The sequence below is a fragment of the Sinocyclocheilus rhinocerous genome, unplaced genomic scaffold (genome assembly GCF_001515625.1).
Source record: "Sinocyclocheilus rhinocerous isolate Xijiao unplaced genomic scaffold, SAMN03320098_v1.1 scaffold1078, whole genome shotgun sequence".
Lineage (NCBI taxonomy): Eukaryota > Metazoa > Chordata > Actinopteri > Cypriniformes > Cyprinidae > Sinocyclocheilus > Sinocyclocheilus rhinocerous.
In genome coordinates, this window is record NW_015649572.1 from 268,013 (window position 1) to 286,931 (window position 18,919).

General features: G+C 38.7%; 1 protein-coding gene across 3 annotated transcripts in view; it reads right to left on the minus strand.

Moving 5' to 3' along the window:
* celsr1a (cadherin EGF LAG seven-pass G-type receptor 1a) overlaps nt 1–18,919 on the minus strand; it is a 120,433-nt gene that overhangs the window by 72,076 nt on the left and 29,438 nt on the right. For all 3 annotated transcript variants that reach the window (XM_016515584.1, XM_016515583.1, XM_016515582.1), the window contains exons 2-5: nt 5,721–6,359; nt 3,624–3,846; nt 2,682–2,797; nt 196–284 (exon numbers count right to left, since the gene is read on the minus strand). In XM_016515584.1, the coding sequence (XP_016371070.1) occupies nt 196–284; nt 2,682–2,797; nt 3,624–3,846; nt 5,721–6,359 (1,067 nt within the window). The remainder of the gene's footprint in view (nt 1–195; nt 285–2,681; nt 2,798–3,623; nt 3,847–5,720; nt 6,360–18,919) is intronic.

The following is an 18,919-nucleotide window of genomic DNA, read 5'->3' on the forward strand; positions in this document are numbered from 1 at the left end:
TGAAACGCAATGCAAGTCAAACATGGAGAATCCGATAACTGCTATTAAATAATCTCCTGTCTTCCTCAGGTCAGATGCAAGTGGAAAGTAAGAAAACCATCGTGGGAACAAACAACAACTATAACTTGTCCTGTTTTTTCCAGGATAAGCGAGAATCTTCAGTAACAACTCAGTTCCAACATTTAAAAGGCTTACCTTGTTGTAGTAGTGAAGTTGAACCGAATGCCACTGGCCATCGCTAACTCCACCTGGTACAAAAGGTGCGACAGTTGTTTTAGCCTCACCTAGGAGAGAAAGACAAGAAACAAAAATATTAATTTGAATGATAAGAGTAAGGCATATGCATTGTATATGTAAGCTACTTTAAATTATGAGTAGGCAAAATACAGTTTTAAAGTTGCGTAACATATTCAAGGCTTTTAAAAAAATGAGTTAGCTATTCAAGCTGCTAACAAAAAGCAGCAAACTACACTTAAGCTATTTATATAGGAAACTTGAACAAATATATAGTTCAGTCATGAAACTCTAGATGGCGCATTCTGACGGGGTTTCAACGTAACTGATGATATTCAGAGAGTTAAACGACTTGGCACAAGCTGATTGGTTCATGCTGCATATGCAGCCAATGAGCTTACTGCCTTGCATTTATATGGCTGGCTAGCATTCACTTGAGATTCCTGCAGCGCGCTTTCAGAGTTCTCTGAAACCCTCCACCTTCCCCAGCTCCACCTGTATAGATCAGCTACGGGTTATTTTAATATGCTATTTGTGCAGCAGCAGCATGTCTTAAATACTCACGGCACTGTATCGCCATATGCATTGGCAGTAGCAAGTTCCTGTACTTGCTTGCAGCAGCAGCAATAATCTACAACTACAGCAATAACCAACAGCAGCAGCAATTCAGCAGCAGCGTAGCAGATCTGTTCCGCCAAGACCAAATACATTAACATTGTCATATCCATCACCATGCTAAAATGTTCCGAGAGTTGTCATGATTGAAATAAAGTTACACTAAATACGACTAATAAAAGTTGTAATATAAATATATAACAACTTGTGTTATGTTGAAAACTGCAAAAAAACAGCAATTAAATATTTAGCAAAAAATTAGGGGCTCAAATTAATCTGTTTATATTTTCAAATTTGCTGTCTGAACAAATTTAGGAAAATACATTTAGTTAGTTTCTAACAGTGCATCTTAATTATGTGCAAGTTGGAAAATTTGGTAAAGACTTTACTTCAAATGTTCAACATGTTACAATTATGAGTATAAAATAAAAACAGATATCCAAGAGTGTGTTTTGGTATGCGGTAAAGGTGTTTCTTGTATAATTTATGGCTTTGTCACCTCTGCTCCAATATAAAGTCACTTAATGGCTACAGCACAAAGCTGCTAACATAACAACTATTAATCATGTTTAGATATTCCCTCTCATCAATGGAGTTCATTTAAAGGGCAGGGGAGCAAAAATGTACATTGGGTTTAGAGGAATATTTACCCAAGGCAGGAGCCCATACTGGTATTCATAAAGAATCAGTAAAGAACAACCAATCATTGTAGCCTCATTGGTAAACAATTGCAACATCGTCTAAGCTATATATTAATTTAATGTCTTTGTTTATTACCCTTGCACCCTTTAATCACTGAAAAACTATGGTGGGCCGGACTACTGAAATGGTCAAAAGAACAGTTTTAGTACAAATGTCATGGGTTACAGCATGTAAAACAGGCTCCACAGCATGACACAGCATTGTTCTCTTTGTCTGGGAAAGATTTATGTGTGCTATAAGATCAACAGTCCCATTATAGGGCTGTGCTCATCTTGTGTTATTTATAACCACCTGTGAGCGAAAGTATGTGTGTGTGTGTGTGTGTGTGTGTCTTCCTCTACACATGCATGGACACATTTGGAAAAACCATCGGGGTCACTGCATAGCCTCATTAACGTTCGGACACTTTACAACTTATAAATCTTTTGTCGTAAACACATTCACCTAAAGCAATTCTCTCTCTACAGTAAGTAACACATGGCTACACAAACAAGCTGTTTAACGTAGCATGATGTCAGCTCATGTTACCGTATATTGTCAACACTACTGTCTGCTGTCCCAGGAGTGAATATGACATACAGACAGCAACAAACTCTATATGAATACAAAAAGCATATGTGACTGCTTGGCTAACATATTGGAAGTGCATGGTCCTTTTGTACATGCTTAAGGTGTGTTACTATTGTTGTAACAAACTTCAGTACTCGAGGGGACGATAAAGTTACCTTCATATGTCTGTGTCATTAAACTGATGGTTATTATTCATGTAGCTAGCTGTAAACATGTTGACAATTTAGCAAACTTTATCTAACATGCTCTGTAAAACCCTCCTTAAATTGTTGCTCTGCCATAACAGCAGTTGAACTGAACTATGAATTAACTATTAACTATGACTTTTTCCTCAATAAACTCATCATTACTGCTTTGAAAGGTAGTTGTTAAGTTTAGGTATTGGGTAGGATTAGGAATGTAGAATATGGTCATGCAGAGTATGTGCTTTATAAGTACTAATAAATAGCCAACATGCTAGTAATATGCATGCTAATTAGCAACTAGTTAATAGTGAGAATTGCTCCCTATACTAAAGTGTTACCGGCTTCTCAATCGTAACAGTGGTAGGACTGTCATACCTGCTGAGAAGGTGAGTTGAATCTGTTCCTCAATGATCTCCACAGCTATGAAGTCGTGTTTCTCGTTAAAACGACCATTGTAGAGAAGAAGGGCGTTTCTCTCTCTTGTGGCAAACCTGGACAGAAAAAAACATTGATCAGAACAACCAGAACTACAGGTTTTATTGAATGTTTGCACTACCCCTCATAAATCTTTACATCTATCAAGGTTGAGTGCACTTTTCATTTGTTAGAATTCAAGACCTAAATCAAGAGAGCTACAAGAAACCTCCAAGCCAGACAGAAGAAATAACATCTATTAATCAAGAGAGGAAAGGGAAAAAAAATCTGAGAGGAAGTGAACGTAAGGCCAGTGGTCCAGAAACAAGAAGTGGTTCCTCTGCCCTGGGCGGCACATCCCACCTCTATCATGCCTGGGCCGTGGCACAGAGGGCAGAGGAGTCAGAGACCAGCTGCTCTCCAGGAAGATGATGCAAATAAAGAAAAACACTGATAGTGCTCTCTCAACACGTAGCCCTTCCTGTTTTTACTCAGCACAGGAGCCAAAATATTTCTCTAGTGACCCTGTCTCAACATTTGTTACTTAATAAATCAGAACCTTAATTTTCAACTTTACAACGGTTTTAAACAAATTATCCATATGTCTTTCTAGCTTTATAAATCCAACAGCTAATAGGCTAAAATATATTCTAAAGAAAGGGCAAAACTGATTTGAGCTTGACATCAGGATTATCCATGTATGACCCAGAATGTGTAGAAGATAAGTCCAGGCATGCCGCCCAGCCAGACAGAGCTCAAGGGCTCCTTATGCAACCTCTTCAACAAATTACACTTTACAGCATGCAAACCTTCTGGCAGACGTGTCAGTGTAACAAAAAGGTAAACAGGGGCATGACACAAAGGTCATAAAAATTTTCTTGTCAATTATAGCCCATCACTTACATGAAGGAGACAGTGAAGTGGAATCTCTGTCTCAGGCCTCGGAAGGTAATGAAGGACTGTCCGGGAAAGCTGCGTGTCGTCATCTCACAGAAAGGTTTCTCATACTCTCCAGAGGGGCAGTTGCATGTGAAGCCGCCCACTAGCAGGTTGACACACTCACCTCCATTTTTACATACCCCGGGGACACAGCGACCAGAGCGGGCATCTATTTCACAGTTCTCACCTGCACAGGATTATCGGAAGTAAAGTAAACTTGTGAACAGAAAGTTAAATAATCAAGGTGTACAGAATTACTTGCAAATTACAGACAGGTGGGTTACATAAGGGGCTTTTGCATCACGTAGTTCTAGGAATTCAGTTATAGGAACTAGCCAGCAGGGTAGTTCGTAGAGAACCAATTCCCCCCTTGGGCCATTTTCCTGCTTGCATTCGCACCGGCAGCAGAAACTCTGAAGCAGCCAATAGTGACATGTTTATGCGTGGCATTTATTTACATCGTCAACAACCAGTTGAGTAGAGGATGCCATGATCGGAGCTGTTTTTGTTATGTGTCAGGGGATTTGTGATAACGGAGATGGAATGTAAATGCACAATTTACGTGTTTGAAAGCCCACAAAAATCTGACTAAATTTCCTATGACAACTTGCAGTGAAACTTATCATCGAGGCTGAGAAAAGAACACAAAGCTGCAGACAACAGATAGCTGTTTTCCATGTTCAAGGAGTAAATATGTTTACATGACTTTTTAAAAATGCCAAAAATACAATATTTTGTATGCATTTGGCCAATCAGCGTACACTTACGTCACTGGTAGTTCCCATAGTACTGTTTTAGAGTCTACTCTGAAGTAGGAACTCATTTAGTTCCCTCAAACTGAGTTCCTAGAACTAAAACCATTCCTAGTTCCTGCGGTGCGAACACGCCAAAAAGCGGATACTTTCACCAATAGTTCTAGGAACTATGAAAAAGTTCCTCCGGTGCGAAAGTCCCTATTGGTACTAAATTCTGCAGGACAATGGCCCTCCAGGACTGGATTTTAAGAGCCCTGCTATATTGGCCTTATTTCAAAGTTTCAGTCCTGACTTAGTCTCAGCTTTCCATACGGAAGCACTTGACTATCCAAGAGTTCCTCTATGGCACCACCAATTCCCTTACTGAAGATGGACACACAGCTCATGCAGTGTTATATATCAGCCATTGTCCAGACAAGATCTGGACAAAGGGTGTTTATGTGTGGCGGGGGAACAGGATGGCAGTCCCTGTGCCTGTAATGACCCCTGATTTCCTTGGGATAATCTTTCTCTTGGAGGGAAATGGACAGATCGATTTCCCTCTAATGTGAGAAAGCCAGAAAAGCATGGATGTTGAGAGGCAGGCTGTCAACGCCATCATAATGGATGCAGAATATCTGGAGTTGAGCTGTGACCTTCAAAGTACTGAGGGAGATGATTAGAGGGGTAATTGGCCTTGAAGGGGGAGGTGGTCAGGAATGGCAGAGGAGCCTCTGAATTGGACGCTGATCAGATATAGTCATTACTGTGCAAGTCTTTCATGTTATATTTCGTCATTTAGACACAAACTTTATTTGACATGGTAAGATCTTTGCTCAAGACTTAATAAGTCTTTCACAGGTGGACACACCATTCCACTTGTTTGTCCACCTGTGACATAGACACCCTTACTTTTGGTTCTGAAGGCAGTGGCTCTGTTGGTTTCCCTATTTGTGGTTTACCCTAAATGACTGACAGTTATATTCTCTGGTTCCCTCAGCATTCCTTCAGCTCCTGACAAAACACCGCTCCCTAACCACAAACCACTCTACCCACACCATATTCCTGCAAGTGTACAGACTAAACACACAAATGCAATATGCCATAAAACAGTGGTGCTCAACCCTGTTCCTGGAGATCTACCTGCCTGTAGAGTTCCGTTCCAACCCTGATCGAACACTCCTGTCTGTAGTCATCAAATGCTTTTGAAGATCTAAATTAGCTGATTCGGTTGTGTTTGATCCGGGTTAGAGCTGAACTTTACAGGAAAGTAGATCTCCAGGAACAGGATTGGGCACCACTGCCATAAAATGTTTTGCAAACTCACCTGTAAAGTCCTCTAGACACTCGCAGGTGTACCCTCCTTCTCGACTGCGGCAGCGGCCGTTGTTGCGGCATGGACCTGAGTAGCACAGGTCAATTTCAGTCTCACAGTAGTCGCCGGTAAAGCCGGCCGGACAACGGCAGCGCAGGCCGTTAATTGGATGGATTGGTCTGAAGAGAACAGTATCAGAGGCTATGAAAGGTGGAGAGCTATCAAACTTTAATACAGAGACGCATTTCATGTAGTTCTCGCAAGGTTCCCGCAGGCAGATGTTGTCATCAAATGGAAGGACACTTTGGCTGGAGATTTTCTGTAACAGAGTTCGGTTCAGGTAGATTTGCTCCTGAAGTTCTTCCGAAGGGAAGTAGCGATCAGGAGCTCCTCCAGGAAGCGAGGCTGAGAAGGTGACATTGAGGATGTTGCCACTGACATCTGTGTCGTTCTGGACGTTGAAGATGAAAACTCCTTCTCGACTAGTTGAGAGGACCGCAGCCACACCTTCAGCAAACAGAGAGAGTAGCGGTGATAGGAAGCGTTCCTGGGACATGTTCTCCAGACGGACAGTGATGCTGTTCGTTAGCATCTCGTCAGTGATGATGGTCACACGGAGAGTACAGAAGGCCGTCACTTGGTGGATACCATCTAAAAATGACAGAAAACAACCACCTCTTCATAAATCAGTTTCACATTCCATGAAAACACAACCTGCCTCTAGTCTTAGAATGCTGGAATTTTGAAATGCTTCAGGTGTAAGTCAGCTACTTCCGGAAGATAACAGTATTCTCTTTTCACACTAAGAAAGTGTAAATACTGTTTTGTGTTGGAGAAGAAGGCATGTTAACAGACAGGATTACTACAAAGTTGCACCACAATTAGACAGATCATCTTGGTATCTTGCTTCAGGACACAAACTCATCTGCTCTGTTGGAACTAATGCTATAAAAACCTCAGAAATGATGGAAACTTGACAACCGTAAAACACTGTAAATGCTTTCTTCCTCAAAAGTACAAAAAGGTTTGGAATACTTATTATGGGTTTGTACATGACTTTAACTACTGAGTTTCACACTCACTGACAATGTTTAGCAAGTATACGCTTTCAGGATAGGACAGTTGCTTCCACATTGTTGATTTAAAGCGTATATCACTGAGGTCAATGGGCAGTTGAATTGCTTAGCAACAGACAACAATCCTTTATGCAACACTGGCCATACTTTTGCTACATTTTCAGCACAAGTGCACAAAAGATTATGTATTTTCTTATTTTGCTTGTAATATTACACTGTAAAACTCACTAATTTCCAAATCAAAGTTAAAGTGATAGTATTCAACCTCATGTAGTTTCAAACCTAAATTATTTTCTTCTGTAAAACATTTAAAAAAAAATTGAATAATGTTTAAACAGTTTTTTTCTTCTTCACAAAGTGTAGAAATATAACACACAGAATATTAAAGTAATAACATTGCACTACATTACAAAGTTGCCTGGAGTACTGCCTGTGATAATATAGTATAGATAAAATAGTCAAGGTCCGATTAAAGCAGTCTTAAGTTGCATAGCCATACATCTGATCTGAATCTCACAATTTTCACGTGAAGAGGATGGATTTGACAGGAAGCTCCCACAAGTACCACACTGGCTGTTCTGTTTTGCCAAGGGAACAACTGCATAACAGGTGGTATATCCAATTAATACCCCCGGCAAAACAATGTGGCTAAGACCTTTCAAATATGGAGGTGTCGTGTGTCTTTGGGCTGAGTTATGTGCCTCTAAATTATATCAGCGCCATAAATCACAAGAGAAGGGGGTGTAAGACAGTCACCATTCCCAGTAAATGGGTCACATTCACAACTCTGTCTGGTATGTAGTGCACTGTTTTTGGTCTACTAAAGTTGTGCAGGATGACATAAGCACACTGCACTGACTATAAATTGTAGGCTGAACATGATACAGTTTGTTCATTGATTACATGCCATTTCTAATTCAATCAGATTTACGGTTGTTCTCCTTCGGCTTTTGTGTTTCAAATGAGCAACAAATGCAAGAGCTTGGTTGTGACATCTAAGCATCAAGATGCTAATGAAAGCGTCTGCTGGCACCCAGCCTAACAAAACAGTAATATCATATTTACTAGTTTTTGTGCTGTTCTGAGATTAAATATGGATATAACAAATAGGTATTTTCTCTCAGGGTGGGGAAATGTGTTTTTAAGCACTGTATTATCATCGACATCACCAGGAGCTCTTGCTCTGATTCCAAACTACACAAAAATAATTCAAAGTCATCAGAAATTTTCACTAGATTTCTTCTAAAGAATGTTTGTCTTCTTGCTTAGTTTAACCCACTCGCTACATTAAAATATCCTGTCAGTATTCACAAGTTTTGTACAAAAGTACAAAAAAGGAATGTGTTTTCCTGATTTTTTTTCCCACCTGACATTGCAGAGCGGTATATATTTAGTCTGTCAGCTGTTCGCTTAGTATCAATGTAAAGTTCTGTTGCTGTCAATAACCAGGCAAAGGTTGACTTTAAATGTGATATTGAATAACACACTAGATAAACTTTACATGTGTATGTTAGTGAATAAATAAAAATAAGTGTACTTCTTTACAGCATGACAATGTATATTTCTTCATCGATTATTCAAGTCTGTCAACTGGTATCATAATTTCTACACAAGAATTAAATAACAGTCTATGAAAGTACAATACATCATTAATCATGATAACACAAATCAAAAATAAGCACTGATTAGTTTATGAACTAACATTATAAACTTTATGAGGCTGCAACAAACTTTCTCAGGATAACCTTTATTATTATACACACATATGCACAAACATTCAGATAAACAAAATTAATTTAATTTAATAGTGTTAGTGTGGTGTATGTTGATGTTTAACTTAAAAGTTGTTAAGTGCGCGATATGCCTCACACTTCATCTTATCACAGGTATTGGAAAAAAGCCATGAATATCCCAGCATGCCCGCTGTTGTCAAAATGATTGACAATGGTTTCTTCCTCTTGGACCGGTGTCTTGTGTAACTCAAGCTGACTAATGTAATTACACGAAGAACATGGGATAACAAACTCTGCCATTAGCATTCCCTGTCATTATCCACACCGGTCAAAGAGCAGTGATCAGACACTAACAGGACAGAGGGACAGTGCAGTGTGTTTCAGAGTGTGTCAGGGGTGGGCTGGCATGAAATGAGTTTTCCTCTTTTGGCAAAGGATGACTAAACAACTGGTATGCAAGATAAGAAAACCCTCATTGCTCATCTTAAAAAGCTTTGCTTGATTTGTGGTTAAAATAGTTCAAAATCAGGGATATTTCTATAGATGTTCCCGTCTTAAATTAGGCATACAAGTAAACAAACACGGTCTTTCATTACAAGATGCTGCCCCGGGCAACAATGTTAAAAACAAGTCATTAAATGAGTGTAGCTGTAGCTGTTGTAGGTGAGGTACACATCTTCAGGAGCCAATGAAAATCAGTTTCTGTGCCAATGTGACCGTCAGCATTCTACAGCCCTCCCTCAAGTTTGAATCATAACAAAGGAAGCAAAAGTGAGCCGATAACACTTGAAGATCCCGCCCATGAATCCCTCCCATCTCTACAACTCAGTGACCTGCTTTAGGTACGGTGAGGCAAAACCATGTGACTTTCTATTGTCTTGCTCTAATAAATACACAGACTCATACTCAGGGTGTGAATTGTTATGTATCCCGGTGTATGAAATTACAATACTTTTTGTTATTATCTGTTTTATGTGTAATACAATACACCAGTAAATCAAATATTGCAATTCACTGCCATGTGTCTGCACTTTTATATAAGATTTATACACAAGATTTCTATATAACACTGCTTGCAAATCGAGATGTTTAAATGTGCAGTCATACGACAATAAATTTGACCATGGTTTTTGTGCCACTGCATATGCTGAGAAGAAAACATTGACACTTTTTAGCAAAAGTGACTCACACAAAAGGAACACAACAAGCGATTTGTCCTAGACAAGCTGTAAAATGAGAAGTGCTACAATGCAAAGACAGGCTAGAAGAGCTAGAGCGGAAAAAAGACATATGGAACGTATAAGAATTGTTATGTACAGTATGTATGTATTTATTTATTTTAAAGTTTTAAAAATTAAGTTCAATTGTATTTGTGCATTTTACCAAACTGACAAAGGTTCTAAAGTGCATAATAATCAAACTCTTTGCACGTCTCTCTGTAATACTTGCTATGATTGGTTGATCAGGAATTCTATATATTTTTGTGTAATGACCACTGTTGTCCCAAGTAATATTTCCTACTTAGCTGAGCTTTTGGCAGACACAAAATCTGACATTTCATGACATGGCACATTATGAGAATTCCTACACTGGAATATGAATTGCTTTCATTAATATAAAAATAATACAGATAACAATGAAACAGTGATTTCCAGATAAGTGGAGAATGTGGGGTGACATGAAAGATGGTATATAAGATCAGTCCGGATGCAGGTGTGAACAGGTGAAATGCTGACGGTGATCTCCATACGGGCCCCTCAGACTGATCTAAACACCTGCATCTGTCTCTACATGCACCGCTGGCATGAGAATCACAATGAGCTATGGGAAACGATGAACTGAATATCAATAAGGTTGTATTCAATGAAGTACTAAGAAAAAGCTAATATTTATTATACAAAGGTTGTGCATCCATACTAAAAGGTATGTTAAATTTCAATCAAAATGGCCCTTACAGGGACGCACAATTGGGACGGTTGCTAGGCGTATTACGTGGTATAAAGCCATGAATGAGACTTGCATGTTTCACAGTACTCAAGGTGTTTCAAATAAAAACACGCCTCAGAGTCATTGATTAACTGGAATAATGACACTGAGAGAGGCAAGAAAACATTCTTGGCCTTCCAGAAAACGACCCAGGCTGTAATTGTCTTTGTCAAGAGAAATTAATCAGTTTTTGTGATAAGGACTTCACTTGTCATTGCCAAGCTTTTGTTGACAAAGGTTTAGATAGATGAGGTTGCTTTTATGCAAGGTTTTGAGGGCCATGTTCAAACATGTTTGTGGTTGTTGTGTTTGGGGTGGTTCTTCACTCACACTCTCTCTCACACACACACACACACACACAACCTCCAATTTCACACCGTCTCTGAACCCCTCTGGCCCTCACTGCAGGGAATATGAGGGCGAGACGTTGTTAGATGTACTCTGTGTTACCATCGGCCAGATGGGACCAGGCGTTTAATGAATGGGTAAAACGAGATTACAACTCGTTGACATTATCACCACCTCCTCTTGCTTCAAAACCAACAGATGGAGCAGAGTGGAGGACGAGCATTTATTTTGTAATGCATTGAGAATCAAAAGGCTATTGATTGTTGGTGGAGACGCATCTGGAAGTTACAGAGCAATTATAGGACGATGCATCTCTCAAATGTTCTACAGGCAGTTGTCGGAGACGTTTGAATGTATTCATTTCAACTAAATTCATGATTCGAATGATCATGAGGCTGTGAGTGGCACAAGTGCAGTCCATTTATAGGGCCACATTTGTGAAGCACAAGAGGTACAAATTTCTTAGTAAATCCTTTGTAAAGCCATTGTTAAATGAACAACTTCCACAGGAAGCATATTGAAATAATTCTGCAATAATTTATTTAACGGTCACTATTTACTATGATTTTTTTTTTTGCATTCTAAATTTATTCTGAAACAATTTTCATAAGTATATCAAAATTGTCAAATTGTACATCAAATTGTACCGAACAATGACATGGCGCGATCAAATAGAGGCACACACTAATGCAGCAAACATGTCGGCAGTGTTAAAACTGTCCAAGAAAGGCACAAAAATCACTACAAGCACTGACAGCGAGAGACTGCTTAGTCCCGCATCGCATGTCTTTGATGAGAAGAGGAAAGGCTGGTTGTTGCTCGTTACTGTATGATGATTGAAATCACGAAATGGCAAAATGTTATGTTTTCTAATACACGCACGAATTGCATGTATTCAAACAGCACTGCACGAGCTTGCGGCACTATCTGCTTGTTAGCCATGGTTCATTCACTCCATAGCGCAAGGAAAATCTGCGCTTAAACAGTGATACTATTCAGTTGCTCAGTAACACTTTTATGAATTTTTACAAGGCATGTGAAAACACGATACGTGCGACAAACATCTTCACAAATTTGCAATTAGAAACATGCACTTTGCACAAAATAAGCACTTTGAAGGACTTTTTATTTGAAAAGCAAGACAAAACAGTAAAAAACACATTTTGGCTATTTAATTTATGCAATGGTGAAAAGAAAAACCATGTTCGGTATTCGGCCTTCGGCCCAGTGTTTCATTTTGTTCGGTTTTGGCTTCGGCCAAGAATTTTCATTTCGTTGCATCCCTAAAATTTATGCAATTTATGTTTAACAACAACTGCTTGTGTTTTCTTAAATAAAGCTTAATATGGTTTAATGTTGGGTGCCAATGTACAATGTATTGTTAGTCTTTCAAAAGGTGAAACAGTGAAATGTTCCAAAAAAAAACATAAACTGTGCAATTTCAGTTTTAGCATTGAAGCAATTTTAATTTGCTTCAAATTAAATATAGTATCTAGTCTAACTAAAGTTTATTAGTTATTACTGTCAATCTCCCTAAACATTTAAGAACCGCTGCCATTTAACATATCATGTTAATCCAGCACCGATAAGGGCGTCTGGGTGTAGATGTCTGCTATAACAGCTCTAAGGAGAGAGGGATGAAAGATAGATAGTGGAGAAAAGAGATGATGAGCCAGAATAAAGTGCAGGCGCCTACAGTAGCCACAAGCAGGCTCAGTTCCCAGAGAGGCACAATTGAGTTTTGAGAGAGTGCTTCATGCTGACTTTGAAAACTCTCTTGTTTATACATCAAGAGTGGGTCACAGTAGGGACACATTGCTGCCAAAGGTAGTCTTGTCCAACTCAACATCCTCGAAACACAGTGAGGGCGGCTGGAGTCATGGTGTCTTTTCCTGTTCCACTCACCATAGAAAGCGATGCATGCCTCTGCTTGGCTTGTTGGGATTAGTCGGCTCTCACATGGACGCACTTTAGAGAAGGGCCGCATGCACACAAAAGACTTTATTCATCTTGGGGAAGAGGGAGGAGGTGGGCAGACTGCAGGAGTACATCTCTCCAGCCTGTAACAGGTGGAATTACAATACAGACCTGGGTGCAGTGGGAACGGTCCTGGAGTGCAGGGAGTGGGTTGATTTCAAAGTAGACTCTGTTTTTACTGTACATACTACTGAAATGGATTTTCACTAGTTAGTCTAGTGTTCAGATTGCTGACTGGATTTTCAGTAGTTAACAGTGTTTAGACTACTAAACTAAATTTTATCAACCAGTTATGTGTTCAGACTGCTTAAACCGCTTCAGTATTTAATTTAGCATTCAGAATACTGACGTATTTTTTCCGTAATTAAACTAGGGTTCAGTGAAATTTATATTTAGTAGTTAGCTTTCAGACTACTGAAATGAAATTTTACTGGTTATTGATCAAACTACTAAGATGGGTCTTCAGTTTAGACTACAAAAAGCAGTTAACAATGCTTTCAAAATACTGAAATTAATTTTGTAATATAGCTGTCAGACTGAATTGAATTTTCAGTAGTTAACCCAGTTCCCAGACTACTAAAAATAGATTTTTACTTGTTAGTCTATTGTTCAAACTACGAAAATATATTTTCAGTAGTTATGTTGACGTTTAGATGATAAAGTAATTTTCAGTAGTTAGCTACAGTATGTCTTCAGACTACTGAAACTGGTTCAGTACTTTAGTGTTCAGAAATGAATTTTCAGTACTTAAACTAGCGTTCAATTTTGCTGCCAGATTACTGAAGTTGATCTTCACCAGTTAGTCTAGTGTTCAGAATACTAAACTAAATTTTAGTAGCCAGTTACATGTTCAGACTACTTAATCTTAATCAGTATTCAATTTAGCATTCAGAATATTGACATTAATTAACCTAGGGTTCAGTGACATTTATATTTAGTAGTTAATTTAGCTTTCAATCTGCTGAAATGAACATTTTCAGGACTTATTCTAGTGTTCAGTTCTGCAGACGGACTACTGAAATGGATTTTTGATGAACTGAATCTTTAGTAGTTGGTATACAGTTTTTCTGGATTTTCAGTATTCTGTCTAGAGTTAGTTAAGCTTTCAGACTACTGAAGTTGATTCAGTAGTTAATTTAGTATTCAGACTGCTAAACTGAATTTTAACCTGAACTGATTTTTTTAGTAATCACTTTAGCTTCCAGACTACTGAAATGGATTTGTAGTCTGACAGACTACTGGAATGGGTTTTCAGTAGTCAGTCTATATTTGAAACAGGCTCATTATACTTCTGGTACACTGCACCAACCTGTTCTTAGGTTGCCTGTTTGTTTTCAACATGTTCAGCGTGTTATGACAACATGATACAACCCTTCGGATAAGTATTTCTCACAGAGTAACGTTACTCATTTCCAAAAAAGACAATCAAACAGCACTTCACTTTTTACATTCACTTTCTATTTCTCTTTTTTTCTACCACAAATAAAATGAGGACACAGACAACTTTCACTGCTCCTGTTAAACTGCAGTCAGGTTCTCAGTCTCTTTTAGCATGCAATGAGAAGAGGAAAGGTACTGTTGGGTCCTTTTAAGGAACTAATAGTTTGATTGCTTCTAGATTCTTCATCTGTCCCTGTGTCATTGTTGACAGACTGTGCATAGTGAGCTGTTCCTCTGGATAACAGATCACATCAAGATAGAGGCACACAGTGCTGCCCTTTGTGCATTAGTGGAAAGGTTTTAGAGGACTGGGAATTGGAAATGCCATTCTTTATTGAGTTAACAGAGAGTGTCATGTTCATTTTCTATTGAATTAGTCCAAGTTTGATGGTGAGCGGCATACAGTCTTCATCTAATGAGGGCTAAACAACAGTCCCGATCCATATTACAGATATATTTTAAAAGACTCATTCTCTAAACACATCACGAAATCAGATGGAGAAAAATAATCAAAATACTCATCAAGAGACAAATGCATGAAAAAATGTGAATGAAATGTTCAGTGAGACCCAAACTAAACATAATAATGTAATACACAATTTAACGTTTGAATTAACATCCAGCAAATTTTCGCAATTTTTAAAGGGGTCATATGATGCGATTTCAATTTTTCCTTTCTCTTTGGAGTGTTACAAGCTCTTGGTGCATAAAGAAGATCTGTAAAGTTGCAAAGACTAAAGTCTCAAATCCAAAGAGATATTCTTTATAAAAGTTAAGAGTCAACCACGCCTACCTAAAACGGCTCATTCTAACACGCCCCCACATGTCTACGTCACAATGTGGGAAGACTTGCATAACGCCGCCCAAATGTTCACGCAAAGAAAGAAGGCGTAACTTTTATTCTCGCTGTAGTATTGTTGTTGCCGCCGCCACCGCCATGTCGTGAAGGTGATGTGTGTTTCGTTGTGAAAGCGAAACAACTTTGTTTGGTCTTCCAAAAGAGGACGATATCCGCTTCGTCATGCCTAGAGCTGATCTGTGCTCGTCGCTGAGGAAATACAACAACTTCACGCTGTGGATCCATTTCATTACACCAAATACACCAAATAATGTTCTTTTTAGCAACATCATATGACCACTTTAACACTGCCTACAATCCAGTAACATAGTGCTGTCCGTGTCAAGCAATTGTATTCTATCCATTAACATCTTGTCACTTCCAAGTCAGAGGTATCTACAAACCAGGTGTTTTCACCTAACCAAGCAAAACAAACTCGGATTAAAAAGGGCCAGAGGTCAACGACCAGCAACAAGAGAACAGTCACCGGACACTCATTCCAGTAAGAAACTATATGCCATTTTCATATATGCCATCCTATTCAGCTCTTAAGTATCAATAACTATCCTGACTCATTTCACTGATAAAACATTATCTCCAAATCACGCCAACACAGTCACCTACCATGAATACATTGCTCCTGCAAGTTTCCTGTTATAATCTGCTGGCCTCTGCTCAGGCAAAAGGCCCTACGGATTACTGGAATGCTGACTGTGATTTGAAATCAGATATTGAAAAATTAAATACGCAGCTGGCCTGTTGAAACGCTCAGCAGGTGATACAGTAGGCTGGCATGCAGTGATACAAACATGCCCTCAGGCAATAAACTCATCAATGTGACACTGAGGTAAAAAGCACCAGACTGAATCATAACAACGCAACACATATGTCAACATAAAAGAGCCAGTGAGGCCTATCATTAAGGGAAAGTAAGGGAAATGTGCTTTCTGGAAACAAAATATAAGATAAGACATAAACTAAATCAAGTGATGAGAGCTTTTTTTGCCTATTGTAAAGTTGTAAACATTGGCAATAATAATTTCCATTATACTATTTAGGGGAAACATGATACAGAGGGATTCTCATATCTAAAGGTTATTTAGCAGCCAGGTACTTGTGTTTATCAGAGCGTCCATCTGCAGTCGAGTGCTCAGATACTGACAGGGCTCTGGCTCAGTCTGCAATGGACATGAACACGCTCCTTTGTTCCTGTGAGCTCTGTGGGCATGTAACCGATGATAACCCAGGTATCATGGGATGCTTACATGTGTTTGAGTAAAGAATATGCAAAAGATGAAAATGACAATGTCAGAAGGGACCAGCAACTGTCATTCAAATTACAACAAAAACATATTACTGTGCAAAATGATCAAATATTGAGACGTGATATGAAGACCTGTGTACTAAAATATAATTATTATGCCAATAATTAAGGCCAGAAGTATTAGTACTGCAGTACCAAATGGAAAATAAATTGTATTTTACTAAAATGTTTTGTTTTATTTTATTTTATCAAGTTGGCTAGCAAGTTTAATCGCCATTTTCGGCTTTTGGCTGAAAGAGAAAAAAGGTGAGATGAAGAGCTGCTATAACATCCATTAACTTGTCAGTTTTTACATCTATAGAGTAGGCTATAGATAGAGAGATGTGAGCCTAGATGTGATTTCATCTCTGTGAAGTTGTTTAGAAAAATGTTTCTTATATTTACAGTATACTCTGCAGTATTGAAATCTACTGCCAAAGACACTCCTTTGTTAAGCAAGGGGGTTTTTGCACTGTAAATCGTTAACCTGCAAAGAGCTGGCGGTGATAACTGCAATAACTGTGAGAAGATTTCTCGTCGTTTTAGTTCACACCCAACGTCTTCAGGAAATTCATTCGCTCCCATTTGAAGAAACTCCTCACACAGGTAGAAGACAACATGTGGCAACACGGCCCAACTTCAAGAGCATTTTACAATGAACAGAGGCAATAATTCACCTCAAAAGAAAACCGTCTTTTTGTCTTTCAGTGCTTTTCTATGAAGTGACAGAGCAAAAGTCTTCAAACCTTAACTGGGCCAAACACTTGAGTGATTTATAGCACTACTCAAAGAATCCACCAGTTAAAGAGAAGGTAGAACAGAGCAGAGAGGAGTGTATTAGAAGTGTAAGGAATGCTCTCATCTTCCTGGTCCTCAACAGAGCGGTGCCCCTAATTAGAACAAAAGCCAGACAGACCTCATAAATGAGTGAATGATGGCAAGTGATACTTCCTGAATTCTTTCTTCAATTAAGAATGCAACAGTTCTCCTGCCTTAGGGAGGAGAAGTACGGGAGCCTTGGATATCTGTGCTCCTGCTACGCTGAACTGATTCACTTTTACACAGCAATAAAGCATTTTACAAGCATCATATCATTGTTTGTTTGTGTATTTAAGTGCTACTTTAAAACTAAAATTGCAGTTGTAACTGTAGTCATCCAAAAAATGCTCTTTGCCCATCTTCCTGATACCACCAATAACCGACTCGCAATAATAAGTAGCAAGTCTTTAAAATCCCTGTTTCCATCTGGTATTAAGATGTGTTTTCAGTGATCCAATCACAAGTAATAAGTTTGGGTGCATACTGTTTCTACCTGGCATTAAAATGCACTTCAAATGCATCTTCTGTGACCACTTCTGTTTGGATTTACTTGAGAGACTCCCCTCTTAAGCCCAAAGTATTCTGCGGTTTTTATGCGTATGCTAGGGTATGTGTACAGTGTACAGCATGACAAAATGTAGCAACACTGCCAAGGCCCGTTGTTTCATAGTTGAAAAAAAAATTATAATAATAAAAATATAAAAAATAATGAAAAATGAAGAAATAAGAACAACAACAAATTACTGATGATGGCAACAACAATAGATGACCAGGTTAATGATTGTGAGCGTTTGGGAAAGGAAGCTAATTATAAAAAAAGAGCAGTGTATTTTGGTACAATGCAGCTAAGTTTAAATTACTTGAGGAATCGCACAATGATTACTTATTAGTAGGCCTGTCACGATAATTAAATAACCGTCTAATCGCGATTATTTGATCTAACCGTGCTTTTTATACGACACAAGGGGGATTCATACACCAAAAGAAACCGAAGCACGAGCACATGATTTGGTCGCAATTTTTAATTTTTTTGCTACAACATGGGATTATTCAATGCATGCTGATGAACTTTTATCATAGTTTATACAGGTGCATCTCAATTGGGAGTTTCTCTTTTGCTGTGTTAAGACGCTGGCTTCGGATGCTTTCACTTTCGAATTCTCGATCTTGTTGTCACTGTTTTGCTTACATACATCTACACACGTTTCATTTTTTTAAGACTAAAACAAAAGATGGATTCATTGTTATTCTTAATTATTATATACCGACTAATAAATTACAGAACGTTTAGCAAACACTGAGGAATCAAATAAATAAAAGATAGCCTCCATAGCGTAATGTGAGGTAAACAGCAAAGATAACAAGTTTTTCAAAAATGAAAACAAAAAGAAAAGTAAAACTAACGGTGACAGTGCTTGCATGTTTTTTTCCCCACAAGAATACCAGCATGTTCACCTTCTCTGGTTTAAGAAGCGGTCTTTTACCTGACTTTCGTTTGAAAACCATCCATCGTTTCTTCAATATACGCGTCAATTTGCTGCGCGCACCTTCGCGCTCGTGCTGACGTGGCAAGTATACTCTCTAAGCGCTGTTTCGTTATGCTTTCAGTTTCGTTTGGCGTTTGATGTTTCTCATATGCTACAGAAATTGCAGCGCTTATGAGTTGACCAACGCGGTGGTCGCGCCAGTGC